At 48.2% G+C, this 15,741-nt stretch overlaps 1 protein-coding gene across 2 annotated transcripts; it reads left to right on the forward strand.

The window, feature by feature from the left end:
• Positions 1–2,098: 2,098 nt before the first annotated feature.
• Positions 2,099–9,239, forward strand: serbp1a (SERPINE1 mRNA binding protein 1a). Of its 2 annotated transcripts, none has more exons than XM_080535625.1 (9): positions 2,099–2,493; positions 4,250–4,466; positions 4,913–5,056; positions 5,209–5,280; positions 5,649–5,720; positions 6,139–6,316; positions 6,602–6,661; positions 6,768–7,034; positions 7,656–9,239. In XM_080535625.1, the coding sequence occupies exons 1-9, from the start codon at positions 2,208–2,210 to the stop codon at positions 7,713–7,715; spliced, it is 1,356 nt and encodes a 451-aa protein (XP_080391751.1). In that variant the 5' UTR covers positions 2,099–2,207; the 3' UTR covers positions 7,716–9,239. The 2 variants fall into 2 exon arrangements, with proteins under 2 accessions (XP_080391751.1, XP_080391752.1); XM_080535626.1 differs by having other exon boundaries at positions 5,212–5,280.
• The last annotated feature ends 6,502 nt before the right edge of the window (positions 9,240–15,741 follow it).

A 15,741-nucleotide genomic window follows, 5' to 3' on the forward strand; every position in this document is an offset into this window, starting at 1 on the left:
CAGCGTAAAAGGTCGTGCGTAATGTGGCGCTCCTTGGCTTTCGCCCCCGAAGTCCTATTTCAAAAGCAATATCACGAATCGTCACACAAGGATTGCAGCCATCCCAGGGTTTTCCAAACTGTTGTTTATAATCCTGGAGTATTTAGTACAGTCACATACCCGTTAGTTCCTATTTGCGCAGTCTGTTGCCCTCATCAGCTCAAAGGGAATGACACTGTCCCGTCCCGCCCGTGGCGCGTGGCGCGATGATAAGCAATATGAGTAACCTGCTCTGGACAAGCATGATTCATCATATTATGCCCTGCAATGAAGGTTATGCCTGCCAATGAACTGGTTTTGCTCCTTTTTGAATTTGCTCTCAGTCTAATTGCTCTGATTCGTTCCTCTCTTCAAATATTTAATCTAACATTGGAAAAAATAGAAAGGCAGGAGTGAACATTGAGCTAGATGAATTCATGTAAATGGTGTTAACCTTTTGGGCTGTCAATTCTCAGTTAAGATTAAGACATTTGTCAAGTCAAATCATTCCATTTTAAAGTTTAATTTCATACACAATACTAGGAATACAGTATGACAGCATATCATGAAGTTGTAACTCACAAATGAATAGTATAGCACAATGCATAGTAATCCACTAACACAACAATACAGTAACAGCAGTATTTCTAGGCCATAAGACACATTATCATATTATATAATTGTGAATATCACAAGCCACAGCATTTGATTGATTGATTGAAAAACTTTATTAGAAGGTTTGTAGAAGTAGGTACATGAAAGTACATATTACATACAAGGTCAAACTAAAAGGATAAAAACCCAAGAAAGCCACTGGCTTATTTCAATTGGGGTCCTTGATTTTCAATTCATCGTTACATGTAAGACAGACATTTGTCTTGCAGCACACTGCAAGGAGTTACTGTAAATAGAAGTTACAGAAAAATACAAGAATAAGGGGACGAAGTGTCCCAAACACCAAAGTTGTGGCGAGGACAGCGTTGGAGAGAGAATAGGGCAGAACCTGCATCTTGAATGCTGACACTCTCTTTACTCTGACAGACATCTCACGTGGCTGTAGGAGTCAATTTGCACACCTATCAGGGCGCTAACACCCATTAGCGTTCAGCTGATCTGAGTGTTTCACACTAATGTGTCAGAGCAGAGGACACGAATCAACATTTGTTTAACGCCTCACTAATGACTTGACAAATCCTTTAACAGCAAAGTGCCACAGCAGGCTATCAAGGGACAGATAAGGGGGTTGAAATCCCCATAGGCTATTAACATTGATCCAAACCACTGATGTTTTTGGGCAGCCCCAAGAAGTCAGTCAGTGTGTAACTCGAACCCTGGTCAAGTTTATTTGACTGACAACTAGGGCTGCGACATCAGCCTCGGTTGAGGTTGCTCTCTATTACTGATCTGAGCTCAGAAGTGTGTTTTTCCTGTAATGACTCAGGGAGCTCTTAAGCGGATCTCAGATCTGTAAGCTTCTTCGCCATCTGCCATGAGGTGACCCGTCTTGACCTTTACCATGCCATGACGACCAAATAGGCTCTGTTTCAGCCAGTTCAAGTGTGCTCACTCACCCTAACCCACGCCTCCCCAGCCCCACTGTACATTGCTTATCAACATTCCTCCTTTTCAAGGGGATGATGAAATCAAGAATAGGAATAGATTTACACAGCAAAGCAAGGTCAGCTCAGATGAATGCACATGGGAATAGTGTTATTATTGCAACATGTTATTACTGCTTTATGGTGCACAACAAATAAACGTATCACAGTTGTTTTTGTGAGTTATTAAACGTAGCAAAAAGCTATGTCAAGCTTTCATCAGAGCATAGTAGGTACCCAAGTAGGCTGGCTAACGTGTAGAATGTGTACCCTCACGAACGCCAAGCAGCCTCTACTACACAACAAGCGGCATGAGCATTCACGCTTGTGGAAGAAAGCAAAAAGCATTAACTCGCTAATCATTGTGGGTAAAGTAGTTTTTTGAACGGGGGCTGTCCGTTTGTTTCCCCCTCAAAGAACTACACCCCCCACCCCCACACGACGTCGCGGGGCCCCGTATGTCTATCACGCCGGAAGAGAAGAAGCTCCTTTTCCCCGGCCATCTTGTGGCATCATCCAGAAGCGAAGTCGTTTCGCCCGCCTCAAAGGCCTCGCAGAATCGGAGGTAATCCTGCACGAAGGGGCGCCATCATGCCCGGACAAATGCAAGAAGGCTTCGGCTGCGCCATAGCCAATCGCTTCGACCAGCTATTCGACGACGAGTCGGACCCGTTCGAGCTGCTGAAGGAGGCGGAGGCGAAGAAGAAGGAGGCTCTCTCTGCCCCCGGCGGCGGACCAGGCAAGACCGCGGCGCAGCAGGCCAAGCTGCAGCAGCGGAAGGAGTCGCAGAAGGACCGAAAGAACCCGCTGGCCGACAACAAGAAAGAGGACTCAACCACCACCACCCCAGCAGCACCTGTCCCCCTCAAGAAAGATGGTAAGCCTTAGCCAAGCCAGCCACGCTTCTTCTTAGAGAGAGAGGCACGCTTTTCGCTTTTTTCCCATCTTGACAGACATTCACAAAATGTCTTATTTTGGTTAATTCATTTAAGACATCTTAAGACATCTCAAGACAAAGGTGATGGCTGGGTAATGTATGTATGACACCCCCTCAAGAAAGAGGCACGCTTCTTTGAGAGGCACGCTGATATTTTTTACTTGGCTAATGTTTTCTCCCTGCACAGTCAAGCTAAGTGTTAAGGAAGGCCCCTACCCTACCCTACCCCCCCATGAGGTCGATTCCTCGATTCCTTTTGTGTGCGACAGGTTGGGGGGTCTGTCTTGTCAGTTTGATCGCAGTTCCTACCTCGAATGTGTCACTGTTTAGTGCGACCAGAGTAGGTGTGGTGCTGTGGAGAAAAGCAAAGCCCCCCTGTCTGTCTCTTCAGACGAGAGAGAGAGGGCCTCGTTTAAAGCAGAGAGCTCGGCGGGGCTAGAAGCTAATGTCATTATAGCCAGCTACTTGTTGATAATCGGACGGGGGGTCCCCGTGTGTCGTGACATGTTAACCGTACAACGGTGTGAAACGTGATGTTGGACTGTTAGACACACATGACAGGTTTGGTGCTACTGTTGTTGTTGACTTAGGCATGTGAAAGTGACGCATGGTGGCGAACGGGAGGTCGGTTTTGCTCGATCGTGTAGCGTGATAGTGGACCCCCTTCTGTTTGTGATCGGCCGTGTGAACCGTGAACGTTTTTTTTTTTTTGCTGTGACGGATCCCTCGTAGCGACAAAAACGGGACAGCAATCTGATCACCGACATGACAATCTGACCACCGACCTGTCAATCTGACCACCGACCTGTCAATCTGATCACCGACCTGTCAATCTGATCACCGACCTGTCAATCTGATCACCGACCTGTCAATCTGATCACCGACCTGTCATCTGGCAAGTGTCGCACAGCAAGCTCCCGGCTAGGGGGGGGGGGGGGGGGTGTAATGATGTCATCGTGGGTAGCCGTTTCTGAACGTGGGCGGTTTGGGAGTTTTTTAATCAAGATAAATGTCATCTTGCTGCTCCACCTTCTTAACCACCACCCTGTCAATAGTGTTCCGTTTTCACCGGCAGATATGCATGATGTGCAATGAAATCAATGTCTTAGTAAATTCTATGACAACCTGAACGCAATCTGCGACAGCGAAACGGGGAGCATGGGAGTATTGTGCAAGTGTGCCTCTCTGTTCAGGAGCAAAGTCAAATTTGGTCACTGGAGAGAAGAGGAGACAGGTGCATGCACCAACGTGTGCTCAGCTGCTGGGGTGCACGGAGGAGGGCTGGGTGTCTATTTTGGTATCTATCGAGGCAGTGGGAGGGACTTGTCAGACCAGTCTGTGAGCATGTGTCTAACCACAATGTGGGTAGAGTCAGTGTAGACATGGGTCTTCTGGGAAAAACTCCCCCAAAGTCAGGTGTTTAATGTTTACATTTTGTATTTGTTACACTTCCTCAGGATGCACATTAATACCCTAGGTGACATTCGATATGACCTCATCTGCCCGGTTTATATTGATTTGTGGTCGAAGCCAGTGGTTACCGAACGAAACAAACTGAGCCGTGACCCAGATGCATACATTATATTTCCAGTTATGCCTTTCGTGTAAAAACGAAACAATCTTGTAGCCACAATAGCCGCAGCCCCGGGAGTAGCTGCCTATGAAACGTGGTAGTGATCCTCTTGCCTTGTCCCAGGTGCCGGCCCGAGGAGGATGGGCCGGAGGCCCGATGGCCAGGGCCCCGCCGGTCCCCCGCCCCAGGGGGGTCAGGGTGAGGGACGCCCCCCCACAGACAGACGGCCCGCCGACAGGCGGCCCCCCCGTGATCCCCGTGAACCCCGCGAGCCCCGCCGTTTCGAGAGACCCGCCGGAGGAGAGGAGAAGCCTGAGGGAGGAGAGTTCTCTGTGGAGAAGTGAGTAGAGGTCGTCGAGGTCAGACGCCACCGACGTGCTCCTCGAAATTGAAAGTCTGGAACGTTCAAAATTGACACCATCGTAATCCCCCCCCCCCCCTTTTCCCCCCAATTGACAGGTCGATTTATTCCCAAACTTTCAGAGGTAAATGCATCAATAGCTCATCACTGAGGGTGTGACCTAACATGTACTGTGTGTTTACACTCTTTCGTAATTACCACCTTTCACTGTGGTACAGCCTGGGGGATAGAGTGACGATAACTATATATAGCTCTTCTTGCACAATGCTTACCAAGTGCATCCTTCCTCCCAAGGGAAGTTTCACACACTGTCTTTAACGGGCGTCTTTTGGAGCACTTTGTGGTTGAAGGACTTGAAGCCGTCTGTCGACAAGCCTATATGAGGCAGCCTTTTGATTGGCGTGTCTTCCTCTCCGTCTCCCCAGACCCGTCGGCGACAGGGGGATGAGGGGGCGCGGCGGCGGCCGAGGAGGCCGCGGAGCCGGCAGGGGGCGGGGCATGGGCCGCAGCGACGGATTTGACTCCCGAGGAAAGCGTGAATTCGACAGACACAGCGGCAGTGACCGATCGTAGGTGTTCTCTTAATAAAATGCTGACGATGACACGATTGCACAAACCTTTGGCTATCTATTAAAAGTTATTCATTTTACACTTTGCCCAAACCCCCGTATGTAACGTGGCTCTGGTACAAAGCTCCCAGCTAAAGCACATTTTGTTTCAGCAGCCAGAAAGGTGAGGAGAAGCGTGGAGGAAGCGGATCTCACAACTGGGGCACCGTCAAGGATGAACTGAGGTAAGGACCGGGCCGCGATGCTGAATCCTAAGTGACACCGTAGGGCTGAGCTATACCAAGCAGGTCGGTCGGCTGGCCGGTGTGGTGTGTAAAGCCCTTAAGTTGGCTAATGCAGGTTTCAGGACCAGGGTTCAATACTCTGTTGATGGGAGGGGGGTGGCGGGAGGTGGGAGCTGGGAGCTGGAGGTGTGATTTACCTTGTGCAGTCTCCGTGTCCCGGTGTCCCCCACCTGTCGTTCCACACTACGGGTCAGAGTGACGCAGACAGGAACGTAGAAGACAGACTCTGGGTTTGGATCTGGGCAGTGCTGTGGACAGCAGAACAACAGGGTGGATCTAAGTGTCGTTTCTGTTTCCTCTCCCGACAGCGAGATTGACCAAACGGCCGCCACCGAGACGCCCGAGGGGGAGGAGCATCCGCCCGCCGACACCGAGAACAAGTGAGTCGACCTTCAGCTGTCGGTTCACAAAACTCCCCCGCTGTGATCTGTAAAGCGTTGCGCCTCAAGCATTAGTGGTCATTTGGGTTTGACCCAAAGAATTCTGTAGGCTTCAGGCACCAAATAGTTTGGGGGGATTACCGAACCCATCATACTGAAGTGCCTTCATTAACTTCAAATCCCAATCTTCTTTGTCACGTACGTCGTATACAGCTGTAGATGATGTAGTTAAATGCTTCGGGATCTTTGCCCCTTGATCAACAACGTTCAACGAATCAACGAATCCCTGTCCTCAAGAAATAACTTAAAATTAAATTGTGTTCACAGAAGGGGGGAGACCACCGCATAAAAATGTCTGAGCGGAAAACATTTGTCAGCCAAGTGCTAAGAGTCTGTGTGTCCGTCCGTGTGTGTGTAGGGAGAACGAGGTTGAAGAGCCCAAGGAGGAGAGCGCCAAGGAGATGACCCTGGACGAGTGGAAGGCCGTGCAGGACAAGGAGCGCGCCAAGGTGGAGTTCAACATCCGCAAGGCCAACGAGGGAGCCGACAGCCAGTGGAAGAAGGGCTACGTGCTGCACAAGTCCAAGGGCGAAGACGTGAGTGGACGCTGAGTTTATTGGTTCGAAAACCCCCCCCAATTCATTGCCTCTGTGCTTGTATAACAAACAGAAGAGACTTTTTTTTCAAACTGGAAAAAAAGGAAAGTAGTTGTTATGGGTCAAGTTATGCTGGCAAGGCTTCTGTTTCGTATTTTGTGATTCTCCTGTGTCTTACTTTCGGGGACCCCCCCCCCTTGTGTTTTCTTGCCCTTGTTGGAAGAAGTACATGTTAGAGGTGACGTTTCACTCCTCATCGTTCTCATCCCTCTTTTTCCAATAAAGGAGAAGAAAGCCGGTACTCTGATTGACGCTGTGGTCGAGCCTGAGGCAGTCACCCCCAAGGTATTGTCCCTCTTCTCTCTCACGTGCGCGCACCCACACCCACGTTCCTATTTCTACACTTGGAGGACTTACATTAAAATGTCTCTTCCCCCACCCCCCCTCTCAGGCAGAGGATGAGCACCACTTCCGGAAGCCCGCCAATGACATCACCGCCCAGCTCGAGATAAACTTTGGTGACCTGGGTCGCCCTGGGCGCGGGAGTCGTGGAGGACCCCGAGGCGGCAGGGGGGGCCGTGGGAGAGGTGAGGGCCGCGGAGAGGGGCGCGATGGACGCGACGGACGGGATAACCGTGACGGCCGTGAGCCCCGCGAACCCCGCGAGCGTGACGGTGGAGCCTCTACCAGGCCGCCCCGTGGAGGCAGGACTGACAAGGTAACTAGCCCTGCTCTCACACTGCTGCTGTCTGACACTACTACTGTCACCCTCTTCTGCTACTACCGCTGATTAGGCCAAAGAAACGTGTTCAACACTAAGCATGCTTTGCCTTGCATACATCAGCATATCGTCACTGTCATAAAATAATGGCATATTTTTAATATCATTTTATTTTATGTCATATTTTATATTTTAAGTCATATTTTAAAGCGGAGAAAAACAGAATAAACTGAACCAAAATGTGTAATTTTGTTTTGTAAATGTTTGTACTAATTAATTAATAACTAATGTCATTTGTTTGTAATTTGACTTGAGCCATTATTTTAAGAAGGTGACAATATTGCACTTATAGTTGAGGCCCACATCCAGCGTTTTATGCACGCTTTTTTCGTAAGAGAACAATATCACCATATGCTCCAAATGTCACAATGTGCAGTATCTAACGTCGACCCCAGCCATACGGGTAATATGGTAACAGCCAATAGATGACGTACGGTAGTATGTGGTTGTTCTTTGGCAACAAAGTTGGCTGAAAGGCCACGGCTTGGTTGAAAACCACCTGATGCTGACCGTGTTCCCCCCCCATCCAAGACTGACTGTGTTTCCTCCCCTCCTCAGCCAAGTGGCGTGTCCGTGCCCAACGTGGACGACCCCGAGGCCTTCCCGGCCCTGGCCTGAGTGAAGCGGCTGCCCCTCAGGCCCACAGGAGCACCCTAGGACCCCCCTCCCCTTCCCCACCTAGGCTGCCCCTCAGGCCCACAGGAGCACCCTAGGACCCCCCTAGGCCCCTCCTCTACGAGGCTTGCATGTGTCTGGATCCTTCAGCGAAAAAAAAGATACAAAATAAAAGATGGAGAAGACTGTCATCGACCCCCTGTGGCGCTCGACTCTGAGGACTGAATTTTACCCATTTTAAAAACAAGGAAAAAGAAAAAAAACAGAAATTAACCTGGAAAAAAAACGACGAAAAAAGAAAAGGACTTCTTGCTACTCCGTAGCAACTTATTGGTAGAGGTTTTGTACTTAGAAAACAAGGTTAGCAGGGATGTTTTCATACAGTATTTTTTTCAGAGATTATGCATTTGTTCATGAATACTTTTTTTGTATTGCTGCTTGAAAATATGCATTTCCAAATATAAGTATGAGGAGTATTCTTTTGCTTGTGGTGTCCGTTAGCTTGCTTTGTTATTGTACATGATCACTTCAGACCAGCAACCCTACTGGCTGGCCGGGGATCCAACCCAAGCTGACAACCGGGAGGTTTTGGAGACTTTTAAGGACTTAGTTCTTCTGGGGTTTTGTGTATTAGTTTTTTAAAGGAAGGGTCTATACCTCTGATTAAGGCCTATAAAAGTAACTATTGTAATGGTCAGAAATCTCTTTCGTGAGATTGTATTATTTCAGATGCAGGGGCAGATGGGTAGGACATGCCTTGGATCTTTCGATCTAGTGAATGTTCTAAAAACGGAGCCCGTTTCAGTTCTGTAATTCAGGGTCTTTTCTATAGAGACGAGTTTCCAAAGGACTCCCTTAAACGGCCGTGCGAGGCGAGCCCTCGGGTCGTTTTCGGGGGTCCGTGCGTCTTTAACGGTGCGAGTGTCCTCTCTCCCGCTCCCATCAGTGACCCGCTTCCCCGGGCGCGTCTCGGCCCCTCCGGTAGCGTCCGTCCTCCCTGTCTGTCCTCCCTGTCCGTCTGTCCTCCCTCATCTGCTCTGATCTGAAACCGCAGGGCCAGGTGACCGGCCGAGTGTCAATCGGCTCTCCCCTGTCCCAGCTCAGCTCGGATCAGGTCAGATCAAGGAAAAAGCAGACCCAGGGGGGGGAAGCAGCGACCTCCAGTGGCGTCGAGACGCCCCCCCCCCCGCGCAGCGGTTCTTTGGAAGCCCTCGGGGACCTCCTCCTCCCCCCCCCCCCCCCGCTCACACTGTCGACACTCCACTCCAGTGTACGGAGAGACTTAAATGTGAAACCGGCCCCTTCCTCGCTTCCTGTGGTGATTGAATATTTCTCCCCATTATGATTTTTCTGTTGTTTTTTTTTCCCCCTTTTGTCTTTCGCTCCTACAGCGGCACTACTGCATAATCGCTCTGAAAGAAATACAGCTGTTCGGTGTGGAACAGCCGAGTGCCCCACAGACGTGTGAATTCTAACCCTGCTATTCTAGACCTCTGTCGGTAAATAAAGATGGTCGATTCATTTTTGCATCGCCGTGTTGTCTTTGTCGTCGCACCCTCCCCCCCCCCCCCCCCACACACACACACGCATGTACACTACAGGGTATCCGCGGTGTCTTGAAAAGTATTAAAAGTTGATAAATCAATTTTGGGAAAATTAAGACCCTTAATAAGTATTAAAAAGTCTTATCACAATTTTATGAGGTCTTGAATTTTGTAGGTAGTTTTCTGAATTAGACTCTTTCCAAAGAGTTTGAGTCCTAAAAACGTTTAGTAAAAGTTCGTGAATGTATTTGTTTTATTAAAAAACAAAGATGAACTGTTAAGTTAAAGGTGTCACTGATGTTAACGGTTACAGCTCGAAGTGGCGGTGAGGTCTGGAAAAATATTGACAAGGTCTTTAAAAAGTCTTAGAAAGGTATTGAAATTAACCTCAAGATTCCTGTATATACCCTGACACTAGCAAGGCAAATCCTCCTAAGATCGGACGGCTCCGAAATGTAAGTAGATGAGCTGTTTTTGTCCTCAAAATGGGTCTTATTTAGAGAAATCCACACCATCCAACGTGTGTTACAGATCCAGCGATGTGAATCTAAAATGAAGGCCGTCTAAATACCTGAAGCGATGCTAATTTTTTCGATTTATTTGCGGCTAAACCATACAGATACACTAACAATAGGCTTATCTTTCATATTATAGCACGGAATAAAGGGCAACATGGTCATAAAAAAGTAACAATTATCTATGATTTCCATGAGACAAATTATATATATTCTGACAACAGGTAACAGTTTGTGAGCACACATTTAACAAGCAGGAAGTCAGATAATCATGTTGCCTGTTTCTCCTCCTGACCTCCTGACTCCCCTGTATGTCTGAATTCCAGACCCGGCGAAGGATAACAAGAGTGTCTGAAGGAATATGGCCTATTATTATCTCATTACCTCATGTTGCTTTTAATCATTAGACCGGGGGGGGGGAGAAGTATAGAAGAGAGGAAGGGGGGGGGGGGGAGAAGCCGTACAGAGAAGGGAGGAGTATGGGGGGGGGGGGGGGGGGTTGAAGAGGGGGAGAGGAGAAGCAAAGGGCAGACACTGACCCCGTCTCTTCACTGGTCAACAAGAGCTGCTCTACCACACCCTCCCACAGTCATCATGGAAACGCTGTTACAGATATCATGACTGTTGCACATGTCTCCACATAAGACAAAGCTTAAATTGTGTTTGGGATTTAGAGGATCAGTCTACATTTGGTTTATTGATTAGTTGTCTTTACTCTCTGAACAGTCTCACTAACCGTGAACTAGTGCACAGACACGTGTGTGCAGTGGCGTCATTTCAGCAAAAGGCAAGGTACCCAGTAGGGGGTATTGGGGGCCTTTCCCCCCTCAGTGGATTATTTTTTCAAATCAGTTGTGCAGTAGTCAATTTTGGTGAGTTGATTCTATACAATTGACTTACATGACATAAGGTAATAAATAAAGGAGACCACTACAGTATGCAGGTAGTAATATACATAGTTCCTAGCAGGTGGACCTGGTTCAATCTCTTTAGAAACAAAACAAAACATTACAGATTTAGCTATTCTCAACTGTTCTGCACTGTTAAAATCACTAGTATTGTATGACCTCACCTGTGTCCCTGTACTTGTCTCTGCTGCGCTTTGACCAAAAAAGGTCCTTATGTCCATTTTACTTTTTTCCCTGGTATATTTGTGACACAGTCTGTTCGCAACCAATCAAAATGTTTTTTTAAATAGGGAACTACGTTTCAACGTCAATTACAGTAGGCTGTGCGGCTCACATGCCAGTAGGTAATGTGCGTACGCAAGATCAATACTCGACGTAGAGCTACGATCGTTTCCACGGTCAAAACGACTCACGTTGGAATTATATAAATCACTACGTTGACGTGGTTTTCTACGTACGACACGGGTAAGATCAAAATGTGATCTAAGTACTTTCTATAAATGAGGCCCAAGGAATACAATAGATTGAATGCAAGACACACATTTATTGAATCATTCGTATCAATTAGATAGATTCAGAGATAGATTCAGGTGTGGTCTTTCTTGAGGCCTTCTTGAAGGGCTTACACAGGCCGTTGCTGATGGCCATGAAGACGGCCGCTAGAGACAGGAGGAGGGAAAGAGAGAAAGAGAGAGAGAGGGAGGGTGAGGGAGAGAGGGAGAGACATTAACTTAACACCGAATTCTTGGTTTTTCACGGAGTGTATTGATGCTTGTAGTAATGTTGAGATAATTAGCTGGTTCATGCAGTATCAACCCTACAGCAGAAGGGTCTTCCTGTCAGCAGACTTACAGAAGCAGCCTCCAGCCTTGGGCTCCTCTTCTTCCTCTGGGTCCGGGCTGACCTCCCTCTGACTTTTCTTGGAGCTCTGTGAAAGAAACAAGCGTTACAAAACAAAGTAACACGTTTACATGATAGGCCTATCTTTAATCACTGGAATTGATTAAGACACCATAACTCCTAAAACACTGTGTATGAGAGGAGATTGTGTATATAGATGACAGATAACATTGAACGGTCGTAATGTTTACAGAGACTATTAAATGTCAAACTCGGACGGGAATGTATAAAGTATAGTAACATCTGGTTTACCTTGAAGCCGCCCTTGAAGAACCTGACGAACCAGGACCTCTTCTTTACTTTGGGCTCAGCCTGGGTCGCCTCTGCCTCTGATCCGGTCGGCAACACACACCTGCTAACAGAACCTGACTCTACAGAGCCACTCGCCCTCACGCTGCTCTGGCACCCACCGGTACCAAAGAGCGTGGGGGAGGGGGGACATGTGGCAGAGTGTCTGCCTGTCTCCTCCAGAGAGGCCGTGACCTGCTGGACCAAGGCCGTTGTGAACAGGCTCACAGTCTGTTCGTAGACCTGTGAGCTGGAGGAGACACTGGAGGAGGAGGCGGCTTTCTGATCCGAGCCCCACGACGTGGGAGGGACGAGGAGAGTAGCCAACAACCGCTTCACCGACTCCTCAGCGAAAGCGTGGATCACCACAGAGGAAGAGGGTCCTCTTGTTCCACTCCCTCTTTGGGTGTGTTTCAGGAGAGCTGAGTCTGAGTGACTTTTGCCAGCTCCCGCATGGTCCTTTCCCTGTTCAAGCATCAGGCTTTTCAGGCGGTCGACCAGGTCGCGGGACAGAGCCTGGACCTTCCCTTGGGAAAGGAGCTCCTCCAGTCTATCCAGAGGGGCAGAGGCCTGCTGCAGCTCTGCAGGACTGAGTATGGTCTCCACAATGGCAGCCATGGAGTCCCTAGCACCAGCCCATGATGATTCCAGCATTGAATCATTCTGATCATGAAGATCATCATCACCTGTGCAGTCAATTGTTGAGCTATGCACAATAGGACAACTTATGACCTTTTGGAGCTCAGATGAAGATGGGGTCCCAGGAAGTGTGAAGGACATATCTTCCAATGTCTTCTCCGACCTCAATGTTTGAGAGGACTGCGTGGATACAGGGGAGGTGGTCGTCTCCAAGTTCTCCAGCATAGTTCCCACTAAGCTGAATAACTCAGACAGCTCACCTGTCCTGTTCAACTGGTCAGATTTTGACATCTCCTCTTGGACCACACCCAGGATTTGGCTGATGCTCTTCTTGGCCAGCGCTACTTGGGTTTCCGTCTGGGGCTGCTTTTGTGAAGACAGAAACTTCCTCAACTTCTGCCACAGACTGTTGTACATCCTTTCTGCAATGGAAGAAAGCCTCTGACTCCTGCTGGGACATCCACCGTGCTGGTGGATGGAGGACGCGGCGTGGTGAACTGCGCCTCCAGCCTGCACAGTGCTGTCCCCCGCTGTCTCGGCCTTCACATCCACCACGAACGCATCGACGATCTTGTTCGCCTCAGCGTCGCAATCATCGTCGAATGGGTTAGTAGACGGCGAGGTGACAAGAGAGCCACTCTCGTGGGCTAGGCTGCGAGCAGCACTCAGAAGAATCCCACTCACAGCTCTTGAGGCTTCTGTGTGGAACTCTTCACTACCGATGACGGCCAGGTCAATCTGGCTCACCACATCCTCAGAGGCTCCAGGATTCCAGGGGGTAATTCCGGTCTCTCCCAAGGAATGTGTTTGAGAGAGGCTCTCCATGGTGTCAGCGATGGCGACCATGACCTCACCTGTCAGAGGAGCAAGAACCCCTTCACTTACCTCCATACCTACCTGGTCCACTGGTGGAGACGCTGAGGGAACCTGTCCGGTCACCCCAAACGCCTGGAGAGTGCCAGAGATGACGTGCACCATCTCCTCGGTGGCCGGCACGGCATCCTGCCTCTCGGTCGTCACTTGGGACAACCTTCCAGAGGGGGTGTAGGCCACGACCACCGAGAACGCTGAGTTCAGCTGGCTGAGCGTTTCCCCCACCAGAGCTCTGGTCAGTTCAGGTGAGGAAGACATGTCGTCACCCAGGGCCTGGATAACGGTGTCCGCCGTCACCCCAAAGAAGTCCTTCAGGGGGTCACTCACAAGCGCCCTCTGCAGGGACGTCTTGGAGCTACAAACAGAAACATGAACATTAACACTACAGTCTGATGTCTGAAACATTTTGTCACGTAATGATTGTAGCTTAAATTCACAGTCTCTGCTGTATGCCTGAAGAAGGTCCATGAAAGACCGAAAGCTCGCAATAAATCATTGATTTTTGCACAGTTTTGAGTGTGCGGATGCTGCTTGTTTTCATTCCATTTGATACTCTTCAGCTCCAGCACCTCAGCTAAGTCTGATTACGGATGAGCGGTGGCATTTCCACTATTTAGCTTAAATTCACAAAAAATGTTTTACATTTGTCTCGTATTCTGGATGTAATGATAACGGCCCTTTCCTAAGTTCTATTTCCCTTCAGTTTTAAACCTCCTGCGGCTAATGAGGCCTGTCAATGAGGCTCTCTTTCTCTGCTGTAGTTGATAAACCTCTAGAAACTAAACATAAACATCCGTCATCAACCCCCTAAAGAGTAGCTGGGCCTCTTCCTCAGTGACTGTGTAAATGGGCCTCACCTCGGGGGAGAGGAGACCAGAGCGGCTCCAGACTCCGGGCCCTGGGGGCTGGTACTGGAGGAGCGCTCTGGGTGGGACCCGGGGGACGAAGACTGCTCCTCTTCTTCCTCTCTGTCGCTCTCCTCCAGGATCTTCACCAGGGCCGGCAGAAACACCTGGCAGGCCGCCTCACAGACGACCTTCACCACCCTGCGGCACACCTGGCTCAGCTGCATCCTGGTCGTCTGTGGTTCCGCCAGAAGAACACGATGACATCATCAGATCACACGTGTTAGTGACGTTATGATGATGTGTGATATATTATATTATGAACATGTATATGTTGTCTTTTGTACATTTTACTGAAAATAAACACAAGTCAGGGTGTGACTGGTAAATAAACACAAGTCAGGGTGTGACTGGTAAATAAACACAAGTCAGGGTGTGACTGGTGAGAATGTTCAGATCCAAGAGCATTGTATTACATGTGTGTATGAAATGTGCTTTACAAATACAGGCTGATTAGATGAATGACCGGTTGATCAATCACAACTTACAGGGTCTATCATGCCCTTTCGGATCGCTCTCCACTGCCTGAATAAGAAAGAAACAAGGAAACATTTTCAGCTGTTAAGAACATTTAAATAAATGTTTTACAGACATGGTAGATGTGCAAGACAGGCTACAGAAGGAACACAGCTACACACAGGTGGAGGTAGAGATGGGAGGATGGGCTCATTGTAATGTGAGTTTGATACCATTCCTCATCTCATTCCATGCATTACAACGACCCTGTCCTCTGATTTCTACCTCCACCAGCCTCCCCTGAGAACACGGTCCCCCCTACTGAGAGATCCCTGTCCTAACTTCATAGTTACATGATTCACTTTATAGGTTACATGATTAACTGTATAGTTACATGATTAACTGTATAGTTACATGATTAACTTCATAGTTACATGATTAACTTCATAGTTACATGATTAACTTCATAGTTACATGATTAACTTCATAGTTACATGATTAACTTCATAGTTACATGATTAACTTCATAGTTACATGATTAACTTTATAGGTTACATGATTAACTTTATAGGTTACATGATTAACTTTATAGGTTACATGATTAACTTTATAGGTTACATGATTAACTTTATAGGTTACATGATTAACTTTATAGGTTACATGATTAACTGTATAGTTACATGATTGATTCATATGTTACATGATTGATTGATTGATGATTGTTAAGAGAGTTAAAAATAAGTACATTTCCGTTGTATTGGCTGAGAATAGGTAGAACTGCATGTCCCAGAAGGCTTTGCGGCAAGACGTCGTAGAAGTTTCAGTTTGTTTGTTTTGAGAAATGTGAATTGTAACGTCCAGAATTGAAAGTGGACATCTAATAGCTTGTTGATCATTTTTGGAAGGTAGAAATACTACAACCCCTCCCTCCCTCCCTCCCTCCCTCCATCCCTCCCTCCCTCCCTCCCTCCCTCCCTCCATCCCTCCGTCCCAGAGAGACA

This window comes from Nansenia antarctica (assembly GCF_963989245.1).
Source record: "Nansenia antarctica genome assembly, chromosome: 7".
Classification (NCBI taxonomy): Eukaryota; Metazoa; Chordata; class Actinopteri; order Argentiniformes; family Microstomatidae; genus Nansenia; species Nansenia antarctica.

Excerpts from the sequence above, each read along its gene's own strand:
- serbp1a (XM_080535625.1), top strand. The coding sequence starts at position 2,208 with ATGCCCGGACAAATGCAAGAAGGCTTCGGCTGCGCCATAGCCAATCGC. Across the intron at positions 5,281-5,648 it reads ACCGTCAAGGATGAACTGAG|CGAGATTGACCAAACGGCCG; the intron begins GTAAGGACCGGG and ends CTCTCCCGACAG. Across the intron at positions 5,721-6,138 it reads CCCGCCGACACCGAGAACAA|GGAGAACGAGGTTGAAGAGC; the intron begins GTGAGTCGACCT and ends GTGTGTGTGTAG.